The 21,817-nt window shown below is 40.4% G+C and overlaps 1 protein-coding gene across 25 annotated transcripts in view; it reads left to right on the top strand.

Moving 5' to 3' along the window:
• AIG1 (androgen induced 1) overlaps window positions 1-21,817 on the top strand; it is a 321,750-nt gene that overhangs the window by 107,730 nt on the left and 192,203 nt on the right. For 2 of the 25 annotated variants that reach the window (XM_055266005.2, XM_055265985.2), the window contains one exon: window positions 17,664-20,629. The exons of the other annotated variants lie outside the window; for them this stretch is intronic. In XM_055266005.2, coding sequence (XP_055121980.1) covers window positions 17,664-17,678 — 15 coding nt within the window. In that variant the 3' untranslated portion in view covers window positions 17,679-20,629. Of the gene's footprint in view, window positions 1-17,663; window positions 20,630-21,817 lie in introns of those variants that run through there. 25 annotated transcript variants of the gene reach the window in all.

Consider the following 21,817-nt stretch of genomic DNA (forward strand, 5'->3'; position numbering starts at 1 on the left):
AACTGTTCTGTCCTGGGCTTTACATTGTTCAGAGACTTTTTATTACTTATTCAATCTCATTGCTTGTTATTGGTCTATTCAGGTTTTCTGTTTCCTCCTGGCTCAGTGTTGATAGGTTATATGTGTCCAAGAATTCACCCACTTCCTCTAGGTTTTTCAATTTGTTGGTACACAGTTGTCCATAATAATCTGTTATGATCCTTTGTATTTCTTGATCTGCAGTCAAATGCTCTACCCCTGAGCTGTACCCCCTCCTAATCCTTTGTATTTCTATGGTATCAGTTGTAATGTCTCCTTTTCTGATTTTATTTATTTGAGTCTTCTCTCTTTTTTCTTAGTCTACCTAATGGTATGTCAGTTTTGCTTATCTTTTCCAAAAAAACAAGTATTTCTTTTGTTGGTCTTTTGAAATTTTTTGTCTCTATTTCAATTCTGTTCTGGTATTTATTATTTCTTTCCTTCTATTAATTTTAGGTTTTGTTTGTTCTTGCTTTTCTAGTTCCTTGAGGTGCATCTTTAGGTTGTTTATTTGCCATCTTTTCTTTTTAGTACTTCATCAGCTTTAATTGTAAATTTTCTTTGTTTATTTGAAATCTGATTTCTGAGAAATCACCACTAAAGAATTTATTCATGTAACCAAACACCACCTGTTCCCAAAAACCTATTGAAATAAAAAAAATCCATTCAGATGAAAAAGGAAAAAAAAGAAATAAAGAACAAAAAAAAGAATGAAGGAAGCCTGAAGGACATATGGGACAACATTAAGGAAACAAATATTCCCATTATAGAAATTTCAGATGAATAAGAGATGGGAAAAGGCATAGGAAACCTATTCAATGAAATAATAGCTAAAAACTTTCCAAGTGTTGGGAGAGAGATGAACATCCAGATACAGAAAGCTGAAAAATCAACAAGTAGATAAACCAAAAAAGGTTCTCTCTGAAGCAAATTATAGTCAAATTGTAGTCTTTTATCCCTCATCCACCTCCCACCCTTTCCCTTGAGTCCCCAAAGTCCATTGTATCATTCTTATGCCTTTGCATCCTCATAGCTTAGCTCCCACTCATGAGTGAGAACATAATGATGTTTGATTTTCCATTCTCAAGTTACTTCACTTAGAATGATGGTTTCCAATTCCATCCAGTTTGCTGCAAATGCCAGTATTTTAATCCTTTTTATAGCTGAATAGTATTCGATAGTGTGTGTGTATATATATATATAATCACATTTTCTTTATCCACTCGTTGATTGATGGGCATTTGGACTGGTTCTGTATTTTTGAAATTGCAAATTTTGCTGCTGTAAACATGCATGTGCAAGTGTCTTTTTCATATAATGAGTTCTTTTCCTCTGAGTAGATACCCAGGAGTGGGATTTCTGTATCAAATGGTAGATCTACTTTTAGTTATTTTAGGAAACTCCACGCTGTTTTCCATAGTGGTTGTACTAGTTTACATTACCACCAACAGTGTAAAAGTGTTCCCTTTTCACCACATCCCCGCCAACATCTATTATTATTTGATTTTTCGATTATGGCCATCCTCACAGGAGTCAGATGGTATTGCATTGTGGTTTTGATTTGCATTTCCCTGATCATTAGTAATGTTGAGCATTTTTTCCTGTGTTTGTTAGCCATTTGTATATCCTCCTTTGAGAATTGTCCATTCATATCCTTAGCCCACTTTTTGATGGGATTGTTTGATTTTTTTTTTCTTGCTGATTTGTTTGAGATCCTTGTACATTCTGGATATTAGTCCTTTGTCAGAAGTATAGATTGTGAAGATTTTCTCCCATTCTGTGCGTTGTCTGTTTACTCTGCTGATTGTTTCTTTTGCTGTGCAGAAGCTTTTTAGTTTGATTAAGTCCCATCTATTTGTCTTTGCTTTTGTTGCATTTGCTTTTGGGTTCTTGGTCATGAAGTCTTTGCCTAAGCCAATGTCTAGAAGGGTTTTGCTGATGAGCCAGCCTCTAGAACGGCTCCAATGAGATGATCACGTAATTTTTTGTTTTGAATTCTGTTCACATGGTGCATCACATTTATTGACTTGCAAATGTTAAACCATCCCTTCATCCCTGGTATGAATCCCACTTGATCATGGTGGATTATCTTTTTCACGTGCTGTTGGATTCGGTTAGCTAGTATTTTATTGAGGATTTTTGCATCTATGTTCATCAGGGATATTGGTCTGTAGTTTTCTTTTGTTGTTATGCCTTTTCCTGGTTTTGGTATTAGGGTGATACTGGCTTCATAGAATGATTTAGGGAGGATTCCCTCTTTCCCTATTTTTTGGAATAGTGTGTAATAGGATTGGTACCAATTCTTCTTTGAATGGCCAATAGAATTTAGCTGTAAATCTGTCTGGCCCTGGACTTTTTTTGTTGGTAGCTTTTTTATTACCATTTCAATCTCGCTTCTTGTTATTGGTCCATTTAGAGTTTCTATTTCTTCCTGGTTTAATCTAGGGAGGTTGTATATTTCCAGGAATTTATCCATCTCCTCTAGGTTTTCTAGTTTGTGTGCATAACGGTGTTCACCATAGCCTTGAATGATCGTTTGTATTTCTGTGGTATCAGTTGTAATATCTCCCATTTCATTTCTAATTGAGCTTATTTGGATCTTCTCTCTTCTTTTCTTGGTTAATCTCACTAATGGTGTATCAATTTTTTTTATCTTTATAAAGAGTCAACTTTTTGATTCGTTTATCTTTTGTATTTTTTTTACTTCAACTTTATTTAGTTTTTTGTTTTTTGGGTTTTTTTGTTGTTTGTTTTTTGACAGAGTTTCACCCTGTTGCCCAGGCTAGAGTGCAGTGGTACAATCTTGGTTCACTGCAACCTCTGCCTCCTGGGTTCAAGCAGTTCTCATGCCTCAGCCTCCTGAGTAGCTAGGATTACAGGTGTGCACCACCACACCTGTCTAATTTGTGTATTGTGTATTTTTAGTAGAGACAGTGTTTTGCCATGTTGGCCGGACTGGTCTTGAACTCCTGACCTCAAGTGATCCACCCACCTTGGCCTCCCAAAGTGCTGGGATTAAAGACGTGAGCCACTACGCCTAGACAGCCACCATGGCTAGCCTCATTTAGTTCTGCTGAGATCTTGGTTATTTCTTTTCTTTGGTTGGGTTTGGATTTGGTTTATTCTTGTTTCTCTAGTTCCTAGAGGTGTGACCTTAGATTGTCTATTTGCAGTCTTTCAGACTTTTTGATGTAGGCATTTAATGCTATGAACTTTCCTCTTAGCACTGCTTTTGCTGCATCCCAGAGGTTTGGATAGGTTGTGTCACTATTATTGTTCAGTTCAAAGAATTTTTTGATTTCCACCTTGATTTCATTGTTGAGCCAATGATCATTCAGTAGCAAGTTCTTTGATTTTCATATATTTGCATGGTTTTGAGGGTTCCTTTTGCAGTTGATTTCCAATTTTATTCCACTGTGGCCTGAGAGAGTACTTGATATAATTTAGATTTTCTTAAATTTGTTGAGACTTGTTTTGTGGCTTATCACATGATCTATCTTGGAGAATGTTCCATGTACTGATGAATAAAATTAATATTCTGCAATTGTTGGGTAGAATGTTCTGTAAATATCTGTTAATTCCATTTGTTCTGGGGTATAGTTTAAGTCCATTGTTTCTCTGTTGACTTTCTGTGTTGATGACCAGTCTAGTGCTGTCAGTGGAGTATTGAAGTCCCGCACTATTATTGTGTTGTTGTTTATCTCACTTCTTAGGTCTAGTAGTAATTGTTTTATAAATTTGGGGACTCCAGTGTTAGATGCATATATATTTAGGATTTTGATATTTCCCTGTTGAACTAGTCCTTTTATCATTATATAATGTCCCTCTTTAAAGCAACTACTGTTGCTTTAAAGTCTGTTTTGTCTGATATAAGAAAAGCTACTCCTGGCCAGGTGTGGTGGCTCACACCTGTAATCCCAGCACTTTGGGAGGCCAAGGCGGGTGGGTCATGAGGTCAGGAGTTTAAGACCAGCCTGGCCAAGATAGCGAAACTCCGTCTCTATTAAAAATGCAAAAATTAGCCGGGTGTGGTGGCGGGCACCTGTAATCCCGGCTACTCAGGAGGCTGAGGCAGGAGAATCACTTGAACCCAGGAGGTGGAAGTTGCAGTGAGCAGAGACCATACCGTTGCACTCCAGCCTGGGTGACAGAGTGAGACTCTGTCTCAAAAAAAAAAAGAAAAGAAAAGCTACTCCTGCTCACTTTTGGTGTCCATTTGCATGGAATGTCTTTTCCTACCCCTTTACCTTAAGTTTATGTGAGTCTTTGTGTGTCAGGTGAGTCTCCTGAAGACACCAGATACTTGTTTGGTTAATTCTTATCCATTCTGCCTTTTTGTGTCTGTCTTTAAGTAGAGGATTTAGGCTGTTTATATTCAGTGTTATTATTGAGATGTGAGGTACTATTCACTTGGTTGGTTAATTCTTATCCATTCTGCCATTTTGTGTCTTTTAAGTAGAGGATTTAGGTCATTTACATTCAATGTTATTATTGAGATATTAGGTACTATTCTATTCATCGTGCTATTTGTTGCCTGAATGCCTTGTTTTTTTAATTGTGTTATTGTTTTGTAGGTACTGTAAGATTTATGCTTTAATGAAATTGTAATTTGGTGTATTTCGAGGATTTATTTCAAGATTTAGAGCCCTTTTAGCAGTTCTTGTAGTGCTGGCTTGGTATTGGCAAATTCTCTCAGCATTTGTTTGTCTGAAAAAGACTGTATTTCCTTCATTTATGAAGCTTAGTTTTGCTGGATACAAAATTCTTGGCTGATAATTGTTTTAAGGAGGCTAAAGATAGGACCCCACTACCTTCTAGCTTGCAGAGTTTCTGCTGAGAAATCTGCTGTTAATCTGATAAGTTTTCTTTTGTAGGTTGCCTGATGCTTTTGCCTCACAGCCCTTAACATTCTTTCCTTTGTCTTGATTTTAGATAACCTGATGACTATGTGCCTAGGCTGTGATCTTTTTGTGATGAATTTCCCAGATGTTCTTTGAGCTCCTTGTATTTGGATGTCCAGATCTCTAGCAAGGCCGGGGAAGTTTTCCTCGATTATTTCCTCAAACATGTTTTCCAGATATTTAGATTTCCCTTCTTAAGGAACACCAATTATTCTTAGGTTTGGTCATTTAACACAATCCCAAACTTCTTGGAGCCTTTATTCATTTTTTTTTTTATTCTTTTTTTCTTTGTCTTTGTTGAGTTGGGTTTATTCAAAAGCCTTGTCTTTGAGGTCTGAAGTTGTTTCTTCTACTTGTTCAGTTCTATTACTGAGACTTTCCAGTGCATTTTGCATTTCTCTAAGTGTGATTTCTTCATTTCCAGAAGTTGTGATTATTTTTTATTTATGCTATTGCACTGGAGATTTTTCCATTCATATCCTGTATCAATTTTTTATTTCTTTAAGTTGAACTCCACCTTTCTCTGGTGCATCCTTGATTAGCTTAATAATTGACCTTCTGAATTCTTTTTCTGGCAATTCGGGGATTTCATCTTGGTTTGGATCCATTGCTGGTGGGCTACTGTGATCTTTTGGTGGCACCAAATAACCTTGTTTTGTCATGTTACTAGAATTGTTTTTCCAGAAACTACTGACATAGTTTCTCATTTGAGTAAACTATGTCAGACAGAAGATCTGGGATTCAAGGCTGCTGTTCAGATTCTTTGGTCCCTCGGGGTGCTCCCATGATGTGGTGCTGTACCTCTTCCCCTAAGGAAGGGGCTTCCTGAGAATCGAACTGTGGTGATTGTTATTTATCTTCTGGATGTAGCCACCCAGTGGAGCTACCAGCCTCTGGCTTGGTACTGGGAAGTGTCTGCAGATTCCTGTAATGTGACCTGTCTCCAGGTCTCTCAGCTGTGGATCCCAGCACCTGCTGTGGTGGAGGTAGCAGGGAAGATAAGTGGACTCCGTGAGGGTTCTTGGTTGTATTTTTGTGCGCTGGTTTTGTGTTGGTTGGCCTCCAGCCAGGAGGTGGCGCTATGAAGAGTGCATCAGCTGCGGGAGTATAGGGAGGATACAAACTTACCCTCGGGTCGCCTTTGGGTAAGCATTGAAGTTTCTCAGGTGGTGGCGCCGGGTTATAGATCTCTCAAGAGATTATGTTTTTTGTCTTGGGCTTCCAGGATGGGTAGAGAAAGACTATCAGGCTGGGACAGAGTTCAGCATGTCTGAGCTCAGACTCTTCTTGTGCAGGGCTTGCTGCAGCTGCTGTGGGAGATTGGGGATGTAGTTCTCAGGCCAAGGGGGTTATTTTCCCGGGGGGGTTATGGCTGTCTCTGCTGTGTGACACAGGTCACCAGGGAAGTGAGGGAAAGCCATCAGCCACAGGCCTCACTTAGCTCCCATGCAGCCTGCTGCATGAAAAGCCGGTCTCCCTCCCACCTCCCACTGTGCCACCCCCAACAGCACACAGTTTATTTCCAGGCAGCTGGTGAGCAGTGCTGAGAACTTGCCCCAGGCTACAAGCCTCCCAGCTGAGAAAGCAAGCCAACTCACAGTTCCTCAGCTGTCCCACAGGGCCTGCAGCGGCAATCCGCCTCCTTCAAAGGGTCTGTGATTTCTCTTGGCTTTCCTGGTATGTTCCTGCAGTAGTTCTTGGAGCAAGTTCATGATGTGAGTCTCCACACGTGGCTTTGTCTGAGTGGGAGCTGCAAGTTAGTCCTGCCTCTTATCCGCCATTTTTTCCCCCACATTCTCCCTAAATGGATTATTTTAAAAGAACTGTCTTCAAGTTCAGAAACTCTTCTGCCTGATCTAGTCTATTATTGAAGTTCTCAATTTTATTTTTATTTCACTCACTGAGTTATTCAATTCTAACATTTCTGTTTCATTCTTTTTAATGATATCTATTTTTAAAAATATCTCATTCAGATTATGAATTGTTTTTCTGATTTCATTGAATCTATTTGTGTTCTCTTTCATCTTGCCAGGTTTCCTTAAGATTGTTATTTTGCATTTTTTCAGGTGATTTTAGATTGGTTTTCTTTTGGGGTCTGTTACTTACAGAATTATTGTGTTCCTTTGAAGGCATCACGTTTCCTTACTTTTTCATATTTCTTATTTCCCTATGTTGATATCTGTGCGTCTGGTGGGACACTGCCTCTTCTGATTTTATGGAGTAGCTTTCATAAGGAAAAATGTTTTTCTGTATATGTATATGTATATGTATATGTATCATAAATATGCAGTTGGGTAGGGTGCTTTGGCTTTGGTTCAGTATGGGGGCAGTAATGTAGTCTCTGATTTCTTCAGCTCTAATCAGCATCATTGGTGTCTGTGAGTACCTCAGTGGCCTGTGCTGTGGTTGCTTGTAGAGGCTATTGCACGGCCTTGCTGGGAGCAGGGACACCAGGCAGATCAGTTTGGGGGCTCCGGCAGTAGGGAGCATGGGTGTATGGCAGCTCTACCACTGGAGTGGGCAGGTTCTCTGACAACAGTGGGTCTGGGTGGCGTCATCACTGGAGGGGTCAGGGTCACTGGTGATGGCAGCAGCCCTGGAAGGCTGGTCCTTGGGTCCCTGAGGGATGCGCTTGAGCACAAAACCGATTTGCTGCTGGAGGGGATGGGGTCGCCAGTGGTGGCATATCTTGACCAGGCTGGTTCTTTGGCCCCTGGAGGGCATGTGTGGGTGTGCAGCAGTTTTGCTCTGGAGGGAGCAGGTTGCCATCAGTGGTGGGCCTGGTTAGGCGGATCCACAATCCTGTGGGAGGGGCGCCTGCTCTGCTACTGCAAATGTTGGGGTTGCTGGTGGCAGCAGCAGCAGGCTTCAGGCAGGCAGCTCTTGGATTCTCAGGAGTGCCTGCGTTGCCTCCCACTTTTCCATGGGCAGCCTTCCCACTGTATTAGACTGCCTGTTTTCTAGGGTGTGGAATACTGTGTGTGCTCAGATGCTGGGGTCTTGGCTGCACAGCTGCTATCATGACTCTGCATCCCTCTGGGTGGATGTGGTAGATGTCCCAGGGACCCCAAGGATGTGGAGATTCAGGGGTTTTTGGGCCCCAGGGCAGGATGCACACTGGTGGTGGCTCTGCTCTCAACATGATAATGTGCTGTGGCAGCCTGTGTCCTGCAGGCTTGGGACCCAGCTTGATTTCCTCTATGGAACAATGCAATCACATGGTTTCCAGGTAGCTCCCTATACTGGGCTCAGGGTCTGTCAGGGCTGGGGGCTCTCCTCTTGTTAGGACTACAGGCATCCAGCGTGGAAATGTGGACTGCTGGGGATCTTCACCTTACCTTTTTCCTGTGCTTGAGGTCTCTCTGGGCTCTGAGCCGATCCTAGCCAGGTGCTTTGCTTCCCTGTCTATGCTGCTGTCCCAAGTCTTCATGCCCCAGAGGGGCTTTGTCACTTCTTTGCTGAATTCCAGTGTTCTCCCCTAGACTCTCTGTTCAACATGTGACTGGAGTTGGTGAATGCTGGGTACCTCCAGTCAGCCATCTTGATGATGTCTTCTGTAACTTTTTGCTATTTCTTCAAATGGTTATGATACTGTAGGCCTGGCTGCCTGTGCTATAAATGGGGGAGTAGGTCTCTTTGTTGGAGTTTGTAAGGATCACTCCATTATGGCCACAGAAATCACACTAGGAGAGACATAAGAAATTAAAGGATCTGTTACATATACTCACAAGACTTAGAGACAAGAAGCATGGCAATCCCCACCACATAGGGCCCATGTAGGAGCTCTGGGGAGTGGGCTCAACCAGGTAGATGGGGAGAGGAGAGAGAGAGAAAACCCATAGATAAGTGGCTTTATTTGGGGCTAGAGTAGAATACACAAACAAAAGGTGTGAGGGGATTGCATTGGTGTGTTTGAATGTCACTAGGTCACTGTCAGGAGAGGGCTAATGGGAACTTGTGACAAGTACCAACATTATCACACTGGTGCACCTGGTCACCTGGTTGGAGTGCTCATAACCTGTTGGTGGGGGATGTTGAGGGATTGGGAAAATATGAAGTTTTAAACATTTACAGTATACAGTCATTGCCTGTTGAGATCTTTATAATTAAAAGAATTCCAAGAAAGAATGCACACTCTTCTTATGTGCAGAATCACATTCATTATCTGAAGAGTCTCTACATAGTTTCTAGGAATCTAGAGCTCAGGACCACAGAACTGAGATATAGTTAAGTATATCATGACACCATTTCAGATCACGTCATCAACTCGGTCTTGAATTTGCAGGATTCAACTGCCCAGCACAAAATTAGTCAGAAAACAGGCATAAGAAAGCTTACAGGATCTGAAATCCACAGGGCTTTCGTTTTTGATTTACACTAAAGTTTTAGAAGTTAGACATGATTATCATGAAAGGAGAATGTCATATCCCTTCCTTTCTATTGTCTACTTTTTTTTTTTCCTCAGCAACCAATCCTAGAATTTATTTGAAGAGGAGAAGAAATGAGTAAGTCGATGAATTAGAAAAGTAACGCAATCTTGTATAAATACTAAGTTATCTCCAGGCTCCATGGAAATATCAAAAGAGAGAATTATTGTTTTAATTTATTGTAATTAAAAATATAAGTATATACAATATAGCACATTTAAATGGAGCCGGCTCAATATCTAAAATCAAAAATCATTCTCTCCTTGTAGCCTATTTAATTTTTATTCTCAGCAACTTGCAGCACATGACAAATATTAGTCATTCAATAAATGTTGGTGATTAAAAGAATGTTTATGCATGTGCTTTTGAAACTTGGAAGAATGTCACATTTACATTTCTATCTTTCCACCATCTTTCTGTCCTCAGTCCATTGATGATCAGATGAAAGAAAAGCACAGGTGGTGTTAGCAAATTAATCAGAATTTCCAAACTGTAATGCAGGTGGCCATGGACAGTTGTAGGAGACAGAGTTCTGCATGGCCTGCAACATGTGGACCTGGACTTTGATATAATTCAATCTAACAAACATGTATTGTAAACCTATGATCTGCAAATCACCCTGATAGATATTGTGAGGCTGCAGGATGAGAAAAACACAAAACAGATGCAGTTTTAAAGGCTGGAAATGGCATATTTGAGATGGAAGAGGGCAAGTAGGAAAACAGCTCCACAAGCCAACAGTATAGTCCCCAAAGGGCCGTTTTCAGTTTGACAAGGAGAAGCACTATTGTTATTCTGGCCTGTTTCCTCATTGCAAAAATAGAACCGTGAACCTTTCTCTTCTGCTGATTATAATTTTAAAGCATTGTCAGTGAAGTAAATATATACTGAAAGCAATAAATAAATAAATATTTAAACTCTAGAAAGATTGCTGAGCTTCAGTGATGCTATAACAGGAAATACCAACAATCAGATAGTGCCTCGGCTTACTGAAGAACTAATTCATGTTTATAAAGTGCTTTCAGAATGCAAAGCACCGAAGAAGGTTAGGGTATTATTATTATTACCAAAGATCTTTAAGCAGACAAGATCTTGATATTCTTATAATCACAGCAGGAGTTGTTCATTTCCCGTGTAATTTGTGAGGAGAAAAAAATGATAAACCCCACCCCTCTTCAGGCTTGATTTGTCAGTTGTTCTTGTTATATGTAACTGATCCTCAAGAGAACCTTAATTTAGGCAACGATTTATTCTCTTCAATATTATTTTGACATTTGGTAATTACTACAGATTTTGTGCGTCTGTCTTTCCCAGAAGAGAAGGCATTAAATGCCACTTGGATGATCATTGGTTTTGCAGGAACTCAGATTTGATGTTATTCTTTTGGTAGATAGCATGACTTATGGTAAGTTTCCAGCTCTGGGATACACAGATTGTGCATTTCATTACTCATGGAGTCTGTGCCACACTGATATTAGATATTTCATAAAAATAAGCTATTGGTTGAAAGAATATCTTAAATATTTCATATGAAAAAAACTGGCCTTTTCCAATTTTCCACACATATTCTAAAGTAACTAAGATATCTAGAAATTTTCAAAAATGAAAGTAAGAAACTGGAACAGAGATCAGAAATTTCTTAGGAACCTCTCTCTAGGACTCTCAAATGGACCTCCCAAAGAAAACAAATAAGACCCCCAAAAACCAGGAACAAGGAGAGTTACATCAACGAGTCAGATGCTTTCAGAACTGCTTCATGCTATTCCTGTACGTAAGTTTTTTTCTTACCAAATTTTATGGATGATGATAGCTTCTTCCATTGTGAATTTTCATCTGTTGATCATTAGTTCTAACAAGTCCAGTCCTCCCATGTTAGATTTTGCAGATTTGAATTTTAATGTGAAGATTTGATTATTCTGTTTATTCAGATCAGTAATAAATTTCAAGGCATTTACTTTTAGCTATTGCCAATGATATTTTTTATTTGTTATTTTAACCAGAATATTATAAACTGGAAAAAATGTATTATTTTTAAGCTGATGTCTGAATAAATTGTGAACTACTTTGTGAGATAGAAAGACAAGGAAAACTGGAGGGAGAAAGGGGAGACAGGGAGAGGCCAGGATGGAGAAGGAAGAAAGATAGAGGAAAAGAGAAAAGAAAGAAGGATAGTATCATGAATAAGAAGATGTAAGACGGCTGTAGAAAAGAGAAAGACAGGATAAGGAGTTGGGAAAGGGGGAGACCAGAGGAGAAAGAGGGTTAAAAATGTTCTAGAATAAAGAAAGCAGAATGGCAGAGTCAAATCATACACTTCTTTATACCCTACCTTCTCCATGGCTACTTAAGGTTTAGGGATTAATTTTCTCTCTCTCTCTCTCTCTCTCTTTTTTTCTTTTTTTTTTCTTTTTAAAGACCGAGTCTCACTTTGTTACACAGCCCAGGCTGAAGTGCATTGGTACAGTCGTAGCTCACTTTAACCTCAAACTGTTAGTCTCAAGGGATCCTCCTACACCAGCCCCCTGAGTAGCTCGAACTACAGGCACACCCCACCATGCGTGGCTAATTTTTAATTTTTTAAATTTTTTGTAGAGCCAGGTTCTCACTATGTTGCCCAGGCCGATCTCAAATTTCTGGACTCAAGCGATCCTCCTGCCTCAGCCTCCCAAAGTGCTGAGATTACAGGCATAAGCCACTGCACCTGGCCTTTTTTCTCTTTAGTGCCTGGTATAGTGCTTGGTATATTATAGGTACTCAATAACCATTTGATGAATCAATAGATGTTAATGGATCAAGCTAGCCTCCTTGTGGTTCCTTGAACACCCCAGGTACCCTTCTCTTCTTGGACTGTGTCCCCAGAGATTTGCTTAGCTCACTCCTCTACCTCCTCCTCACCTTTTCAGTAATGCCTACCCCGAGCAGCCAATTAGGAACTGCAGCTAACCCCATACTCCCCACTCACTGAAATCCCCTAACCCTGCTCCCCCTTCCCGTGGCACTAATCATTCTTGATATATAATGTGGTTTTGCTTATATGTTATATTTATGGTTTATTGTCTATCTTCCCTTGCTAGAATGGAATTTCCATAGGGTAGGGGTCTTTATTTCAGTTGCTGATTTATCCCAAATACCTAGAACAATGCCTGTACAAAATGGACAATGAATATTTGTTACATGAGTGAATCATCCTTATCAATATATGTCCATGTTTTCTCTTGTTCTCTTTTTCTCTCATTCATTCTCTCTTCCCCTTCATAATAGTTGACAGAGAATACAACCTCAAAGCATTTACTTATTTTCTAACTTGTATTTAACCTCACTCTTCAATTTCAGCTGCATTGCAGCAAAATCCTGCGCACATGACCTGCTGTTCCCAGAAAGGGTCTTTTTGTGCATATTATATTGCCATTATTGCCTGAGAAGGCCTGGACTGATGTCCAAAGAACATTCCAGAACACTCAGAGCTACAGGTCAGCCTGGCTCAAATTTGTTGAAAAGCTCTTCTACATATTAATTGTTTTATCTGGGTATTAGTTATTCTCTCTCTAAGGAAATAATTGGACAATGGCTTTTTTTTCTTTTCTTTTCTTTTTTTTTTTTTTTTTTTGAGACAGAGTCTCTCTGTTGCCAGGCTGGAGTGCAATGGCGCAATCTTGGTTCACTGCAACCTCCGACTCCCTGATTCAAGTGATTCCCCTGCCTCAGCCTCCTTAGTAGCTGGGATTACAGGCATGCACCACCACACACAGCTAATTTTTGTATTTTTAATAGAGAGGAGGTTTCACCATGTTGGCCAGGATGGTCTCGATCTCCTGACCTCATGATCCACCCGACTTGGCCTCCCAAAGTGCTGGGGTTACAGGCATGAGCCACCACGCCTGGTCAGACAATGGCTTTTTAAGGCAATTTCATGCCATCACAAATCCCTTTGGAGAACTAATTTGCCATGCTAGGGTAGAATTCAAGGCTAATGCTATTATTTGGCTTGTACTCTGCCCTTGTTGATGCTTTGTTTAAAAGATGAGTAGGCCCAGCAATAGTATTAGTTCATCAAAAAGTCTATAAGTTATATTCAGATAGTTTGAGGTCAGCAAAACCCAGAGTGTGGTTTACACAAGTGCTTTCTCCCCTAATCCTTAAATCCATAGATATTTCAAAGTAAACTTAATTCATATGTTTTCCATTCATTTGCCCTTAGGTCTTTATATTTAGGGGAGGGGGATGGTGGAAGGCAGGAAGGTACTGTTCTAGGAACTGGCTTCCTTCTTCACTGCCGCAGACAGATCATTCATTAGCCACAGACCCGGTTTCTTGGCAGAAGTCCATACCTGCATCCTTTCCAGTTCCCTCTTAATTGAAGCTCCAACCTCAGCACACATCATTGTTGCTGCCAAAGAAAGTAAAGTGGAAAGAGGCTGCATTTTCTATCATAGAACCACAGAATCCTAGAATCCTAAACTTGTGATTCTAAAGATCATCTGGTTCATCTACCATGTGAACCTTAAATCACCTGGACAGTATCCTGGCTAATTACCTTTCAGCCTCTGATTAAGCATCTCCAGTGATGGAGCTTCAATAGCCAACTGCAGTCACGGGTGGCTTTCAGCTATAGGAAAGACTCTCAGAAGGAACTGAGTCTTCTTTTCTGCAGCCCAAATTTCTCCAGTCCCTTCATCCGTTCAGCAAGATTTAAAACCAGTCCTCTGTGTTCCCCTTATGTTCTCTTTCCATCTCTCCCATGATTTCAGGTTCTGCTCTATATGCGTCCTTCCCAGGTCTGTGCTTCCTGATCCAACTGCCCCATGGGCATCACATTCTGCCTCTGATACAAGGACCTTGAGATAAACCAAACTGACTGCTTAAGCTAACCCCTCCTTTAAATCGTGTTATTTGTCTTGTGTTGCCATTTCAAAAATGGCAAGATGCATCTCAAAGCTCCTCTTCCTATCACATCCCCCACAGTTAGGTGACAGATCCTATCAGCTGCACCTCCAAAATAGCTCCCAGATTGGCCCCAGCTTCCTCATGTCCACCATGTCTGCTTTAGTTTAAGATTTGGTCATCTCTCAGCTGAACTGAGGCAGCAGCCTCATCTCTCATCTCCTGGCCTCTGCCCTCTTTCTTCACCAGTCCCTTTTCCATGTTACTTCCAAGTTTACCTTCTCCAGATCATGGAGATGGCAAGAATGTGTTGATGGCCTCCCATTCTCAACTTATTTTTATGCTTCTTTATCCGGGTCTTGTGGAAAGATGGTCAGCTAAAGAGAAGCCAGGATAAGAGTGTGGCAACCCCCAATAGAAAATATTCAATCTCAGCTGAGTGTGATGGCTCACACCTGTAGTCCCAGCACTTTGGGAGGCTGAGGTGGGCGGATCACGAGGTCAAGAGATCGAGATCATCCTAGCCGACATGGTGAAACCCCGTCTCTACTAAAAATACAAAAATTAACTGGGTGTGGTGGTGCACGCCTGTAGTCCCGGCTACTTGGGAGGCTGAGGCAGGATACTCGCTTGAATCCGGGAGGTGGAGGTTGCAGTGAGCCGAGATTGTGCTACTGCACTGCAGCCTGGCGACAGTGCGAGACTCCATCTCAAAAAAAAAAGAAAAAAAATTCAATCTCATATATTTTTCATGACCCTTTGATCCTGCATCTGATCTACTGAATTTGTCCCCAAACTGCCTGGTCCTTGAGGGATACTGAGGTGCTGGCTGACTTCCCTGAGCCCATTTATACCTCTTCTTAAGGTGCAGCTTGTCCAGGAGGTCCTCAGCATCCTCCCTGCCCCCTTTAACCCAATTCTGGCTAACACAGCACTCCAGCCACACTGACACAGCCCCCGCACACTGTGCTCCCGAGCTGAGTGGATACAGAGCCCTTGTCTCCCTTTCAGAACTCTGCTTACCCTCCGAGTGTGCTCATGCGTGCATCACCTCTCCCATGACATCACTTGCTCATGCATGCATTGCTTCTCCCCTGCCTATCCCTTATTTATGAGCCTCTTTACCCAGCAGGTTCCTCTCCTGTAGCATCCGTTGTGCTGTATTTGTAGTTTGTTGCTACATTTTTTGGAAGTGGGTGTCCTCTGGGGGCAGGCACATGGTCTTAGCATCCTCTGCATATTCCATTATCTGGCTCAGTGGCACATAATAGGTCTCAGAAATGTTCTTTGAAAGAATGCATGTATGAATGGTTGAGTGAATGAACTTCTATCACATTTCCTTACTCTCCAAGTCTAGTAACACTTTCTGGAAAGGAAATAAAATTATTTTCTCTAAGTGAACCTAAACTGGTACTATGGTCATTTAATTTTCTACATCCTTCAGTGAGCCATCCTAGTCTTTCAGTAATTCATTGTAGAGCCTTATAGCACCCTTGTCAAGCTGATTGATTTATAATTTTCAGGATCCACATTCTTCTTTCAAACAAACAGCACAGCTATATCTGATGGCCTCCAAGTGTCCAGCCTAATTACTTGCCCAAGTGCTCACAGCCCATGAGCAGCCAAGCTGGGAGTGGACCACTCAAGAGCTGCTGTCTCTACCTGTGTGCCATGGGGCCTTTCTCCATGGAGCCTTGTAAACATCTAGAGATGCTGTGAAATTTAAATTATCATTATATTTCACCAAACATATTTCATTAAGTCACTGATAAACATTCCTGGCATTTTTTATTATTTTCCTTTTCATCCAAGCAAGGATGATTTTCTCCTATTGTTTTTACCATCTCTATATCTGTATCCAGGAACTGAGCTTACAGGTAATGATCTAATTCAGATTTGTGTAAACCTGGGTGTAATAATTAGCCTGGATTGGTGGACACGTCTCCCCTTTACGCAACCCATTTCATCCTTATCAAGTACATTAATTCATTGGCTCTTGTAATATAGCTAATCATCCTGTATATCCAGGTGCTGCTGCTGCTATTGCTGCTATCTCCATGTGCTGGGATAAACAGACCGTTGTTAGTAAACCTTCCTTCTGATACCTACCCTCTGCCATCACTACGCACGTACTAATATGTCTTTTTTGCTCTGTTCTTTTTCCCACACCAGTTTAACCCAAAAAGACCCACTTCATTTCCTTAGGCTGCACTTCTAATGAATGCAGACATTTGAAAGGGGCCTGAACTGGATAACCTTTCGAGTTTTCTTCGGTTTTATTATTCTGTGAAGACAGTTTGGTATAAATGATTTAAGAGGTTAGTCAGAATGGAGTTCTCTGTTCAAATGATCTTCTTAAATTTCTCTACTGAGCTCTACTCATAGGAAACATAGAGCTTGTTGTGGGATTCACGAGGTTGCCCTTGCAAGTACAGAGCACCATGCCTGCCACACAGTAGGTCCAATAAATAAAACAAAATTAAACAAAGTTAATTTAAACAAAATTAAAGCCTCCCTAGAGCTAACAATTTTAACTTATTACCATATAATAACTAGCAAGTTAGTGTCAATCTCAATCTAAATTTTCAAGGAAACCTGCCCTGGTAGAAATCCCGTATTTTTTTTTTTTTTTTTTTTTTTTAAGACGGAGTCTCGCTCTGTCGCCCAGGCTGAAGTGCAGTGGCGCTATCTCGGCTCACCGCAAGCTCCGCCTCCCGGGTTCACGCCATTCTCCTGCCTCAGCCTCTCCGAGTAGCTGGGACTACAGGCGCCCGCCACCACGCCCGGCTAATTTTTTGTATTTTTAGTAGAGACGGGGTTTCACCGTGGTCTTGATCTCCCGACCTCGTGATCCGCCCGCCTCGGCCTCCCAAAGTGCTGGGATTACAAGCGTGAGCCACCGCGCCCAGCCGAAATCCTGTATTTTTAATAACACTGAAGTTGTACTCCTAACAAAAAATTAATGAAATTCCTTAAAAGCTGATAAAAAATGTAAGTTACTTATCCTTGGACAAAGAATTGAAATCTTCCTTATTTATTGTTAAGAATTCCTCCTTCGTCATACCTATTTGAAAGATCTTTGCTTAAACTCAGAATTTGACTGCTAATATTCACACATATGGCAAATATGAACTAATCAGACCACAGATATTTTGCTGCATTCCATGGTGTCTCATTTATTTGTTTAATTTGCAGCTATAGCAACTAGATTCCACCACTTTGGGCTTTTACACAGAACTACAGTATGATCAGCTTGGTTGAAGTTTGGCACTCGACACTCTGCTCAATTGAAGACATATGCACAAAATCACTTACCACATTTTTTAACCTGTTTTTCACACTGGGAAGGTCTGTAATATTTGCATAAAAATATGAAAAGAAACCTTTAGCGGGGAGAGAAGGCAATTAAAAGATGTTGCGACCTTTCTTTCTGCAGCATTTCAAAGCTTAAAGTTTTTTTGGCATGCTTTTCAAACGCCCATCTGACTTTGAAGCAGGCTGCCTCTCCACAGAAAGCTTGCTCCAGCAATGACTAAAGGATTGACCTGGTGCCATGCATGCTGCTCTGCACAAGAAGGGCATTTGGAAATGACCTTGACACGAAGTTTTGCCAAGTTGATGAAATACGGGCCTTCAAGAAGTGCCATTTCACAAGTGATGTACAGAAGGGTATCCGCAGCATTGTCAAAAATTGCCCCTTAATTTGGTGTTGGATGAACATGAATTTTTAACCTCCATAAGGAATGATAATCGCTGTTGATTTTATTAGTTGCATTTTGTAACAGGTTGGAAAAATTAGGTAATGGAGAACATTGGCCTACCACTGTTGTTTCTTTAAGGTGATTTTTAAAAAACATTTGCTGAAGGAGAGGTTGATGCTCAAAGGGTACAATGATAAATAGAGAGATGGGAGTTTAAAATGAAAGATAAGCCGCAAATGAGGATGAAGTTAATGGATAGAGAAAAGATGGGAGGAAGAGGTATCTCTCTTTACTTGTAAGCTGCCCATCGATATAATTTAGAGTCTAGGAGGGGGGCGTTTCTTTCCTCAGTAGGCACACTCATAGAGTAAACTGTTGCCGCTGTTTAAACATGTTAATTGATGTTGACACCAGTTGTTGCTATACAGTTTTCCATTTTACTGAGTGATGTATTTATGTTGCTGCATAATGTCGCCTGATTGCACTTCTCATGCTGGTGAAGTTGGCTGACATTTCAGGCTCTGGATAACATGAAGCTATGCTTTAACCTTATTTGGAAGTCAGGGTTAGAGTGGCACTGGAAAGTCTCCTTCTCCTTCCCTTCCTGTGACCTGCCTTCTATAACCCTGGCAAGGCTGAGACAGTCCAAGTTTGGGGCAGTCGAGGTGGGACAGCAGAAGATTTCAGGGTACAAGTCATCTATTCTCTTACGCCAGCTCTCAGATTTTTATATAAAATATGATTCTACACTTCTTTTAAAAAATAATAAATAAATAAATAGGACTATCCAACCCCTCTAGAGCTCTCTAAGGAGACTGTAGAAGACTTATGGCCACTCTCATTTTAAAAATTCTAATAATCTCCACAAAGTAATCCTGAGAAACATACATCTGTAAGACCAGGGAAACATACTGGCAATAGCAACTTCCCAGAACATTCCTTTTTACACTGCCTGGGATTTTTCAATAAGTAATTTGGTATTTCTGTAAATTTAAAGTGTATTCATTAAAATTAATGCATTTTTTTCTTAAAAGCTCAAGCCTTCCAGACTCATTTTGTAGAGTTACAAAAGTAAGCCATGCAACTGAGATAAAAGTCAAAGTTATAGATTGTAATTGTTTGCACAACTGTTCACATTTTTAATTTTTTTATTTTTTGGAGACTTTTTAAGAGTCTCACTGTGTCATCCAGGCTGGAGTACACAGTGGCACTATCATGGCTCACTGCACCCTTAAACTCCAGGGCTCCAGCAGTCCTCCTGCCTCAGCCCCCCAAGTAGCTGGGACCACAGATGTGGACTACCACACCTGGCTACTTTTTTAAAAATTTTTTGTAGAGACAGTGGGCTCACTATGTTTCCCAAGGTAGAGACAATGGCCTCACTATGTTTCCCAGGCTGGTCTCGAACTCCTGGCCTCAAGCGATCCTCCTGCCTCAGGCTTCCCAAAGTCCTGGGACTACATGCATGAGCTACCACACCCAGCCCCTGCTCACATTTTATATAGTAACTTATTTTAAGAACAGTAATGTATTTGGAAAATAGTTTTTTAATACAGTCATTTATTGTATATTGAAATCAAGCTTGATGATGTTTCATTAGGCTTTGCTAAGTGTCATATACTAAATTATTTGCTTATGAATTTTTCCCTAATTGCCTGTATTTGGTAAGTTTGCATGGAAAGTTCTGACAGGAAACTCAGAAATATTTCATTGTTTTACCTTACTATCTTTTTTGATGTGTCTTAAAGGTGATTTGCTTTAAATTGCAGTATCATCCTTTTTTTCTGTACCTAAATGTTTTTAACTGAAGAACACAATTTCCCTCAAAACCCCATCCCTAATTTAGAGCCCTCTTATATTAATATGAGTCATTTTAAGTGTATTTCCTGAAACACTTCTCAACTTCGTAAATAAAGAAGAGATATACCTTAGTCCATTCAGGCTACTATAACAAAATAGCACAAATTGGGTGGCTTGTAAACAACATAAATTTATTTATCATAGTTCTAGGGGCTGGGAAGTCCAAGAGCTGGGTGCCAGTATGGTTGGGTTCTGGTGAGGATCCTCTTCCAGATTACAGACTTCCAGCTTCTTGCTGTGTCCTCACATGGTGGAAGGAACAAGGAATCTCTCTGGAACCTCTTTTAAAAGCCCACCAATCCCATTCATGGAGGACTCCACCCCAGTGACCTAATCACTTCCCAAAGGGCCATCTCCTAATGCCATAACCTTAGGGGTTAGGGTTTCAACATACGAATTTTGAGGGGACAGAAACATTCAGCCCATAGCAAGATGAGAAAAAGAAAGGAAAGTACAACAAAGAACATCAACCGTAAGGAACACCATGACTTCTGATATTTAATATCATGGATCACAGACCGTAGGAGTCGAGAGACAGAATAAAAAGACAAGGCCCAGGCCCATTGAGCTTTTGATGCTTGAGGCTCCTCATGCCCTTGCTCTCCCACTGACCTCAGTGCTCAGCACTGGCTTTCTTCTCCTAGCGATATTTCCCATTTATCTTTTGGTGTAAACATTTTAGCGATGAGAGAAGTAGGCGGCTTATCATTATTTAGTCTGATCAGACAATATCTTCACTTTTAAGTTGTATTCAGAGTTTCATTGTCCTGTTCTTTTTAAGAATCATATGAGATTATTTTTGTGTATGTGAATAAACTATAAAGCATTTTCTTACAAAAAACTTAATTCAGTGTCCTGGCACAGCTCCTCCAGTTGAGCAGGGGCCTTTTCTCCAAAGCCTCAGATAAGGACTTTCTCAACCTGTATTCTAACATGATGGGATGTTGTCTTCTTTGCTTTCCCGTCTTATCATTGCAAACTCTCAAACATTTTCTACATTATCATCATTTTTATTTATACTAGCACACATGTTTGAAAGAGATATGATCCCCATTGAAAACTCTTTTCCTTTAAAAGTCAGTCCCATTTCTAGAGGTCTTGATGATGCTTTCTTCTTTCCATGACATTGAAGTTGCATTAATGTTGGTCAACCCTGGATGGCTCAGGTCTTATACTCAGAGGTTCTGATGGATTCAGTCTGGGATAAGACCGAGATACTATTTTTTTTTAATGCTCCCTTACATAGTTCTGAGCCACGTTTGAAGATCTTTGGATTTGTTGGTCTCACAAGCATCCCTGGGGTTCAAAAAATGTGGTTATTGGAGGAACACAAAGTGAGGGAAGCTGTCCTGGTGATATCTAGATCTGAGCTGAATGGAGCTTATGGCAAAGAGACAAACCTGAGTTAATCTGCGTAATCACGCACACTTAACTCTAATGGGTTGGTTATAGGGTGGTATCTCTGCCTCAGTTTCTGTTGCAATAAAATACTGGCACCGTCTCAAGATTCTCAGAAAATTTAATTAATATTAATATTTAATATAAGATTAAAAGCATACTACAAGTTTCAGTTAGCATTAATCCTTTAAAATATGGAGTTAAATGATCCATAACTAATTAAAGACTGCAGTTAACAGGGGACATGAGTTTTTTCTGGGTTATATGAAACAAAATATAAATCTTTTATATAACTCAATTTCCTACAGAAAAAAACTTACTTGTCAGTGGGATTTTAAAGTTTTATTTTATTTTCTTGGATCTCATTACTTTTCCATAAATCCTATAAGCAGAATTACAATGAGGTGAGTCATAGTCTTAACACTTTTTTGGAGCTTCTTCTGCCAAAGCAGCTTGAAATATAGAGGATTTTCAAAAACTGTGTTTGGGGAACATGGGAAGGTATGGGAAAGAAAGGAAGGGTGGGAGTCTAGGAGGAAAGGAGGAAGAAGGAAAAGAAAGAGAAAGGGAGAGGAAGGAAGGACACAAAAACATTTTACTTTAGATTACATTTAAAAAATCTTAATGGCAT

Source organism: Symphalangus syndactylus, chromosome 2 (genome assembly GCF_028878055.3).
Source record: "Symphalangus syndactylus isolate Jambi chromosome 2, NHGRI_mSymSyn1-v2.1_pri, whole genome shotgun sequence".
Classification (NCBI taxonomy): domain Eukaryota; kingdom Metazoa; phylum Chordata; class Mammalia; order Primates; family Hylobatidae; genus Symphalangus; species Symphalangus syndactylus.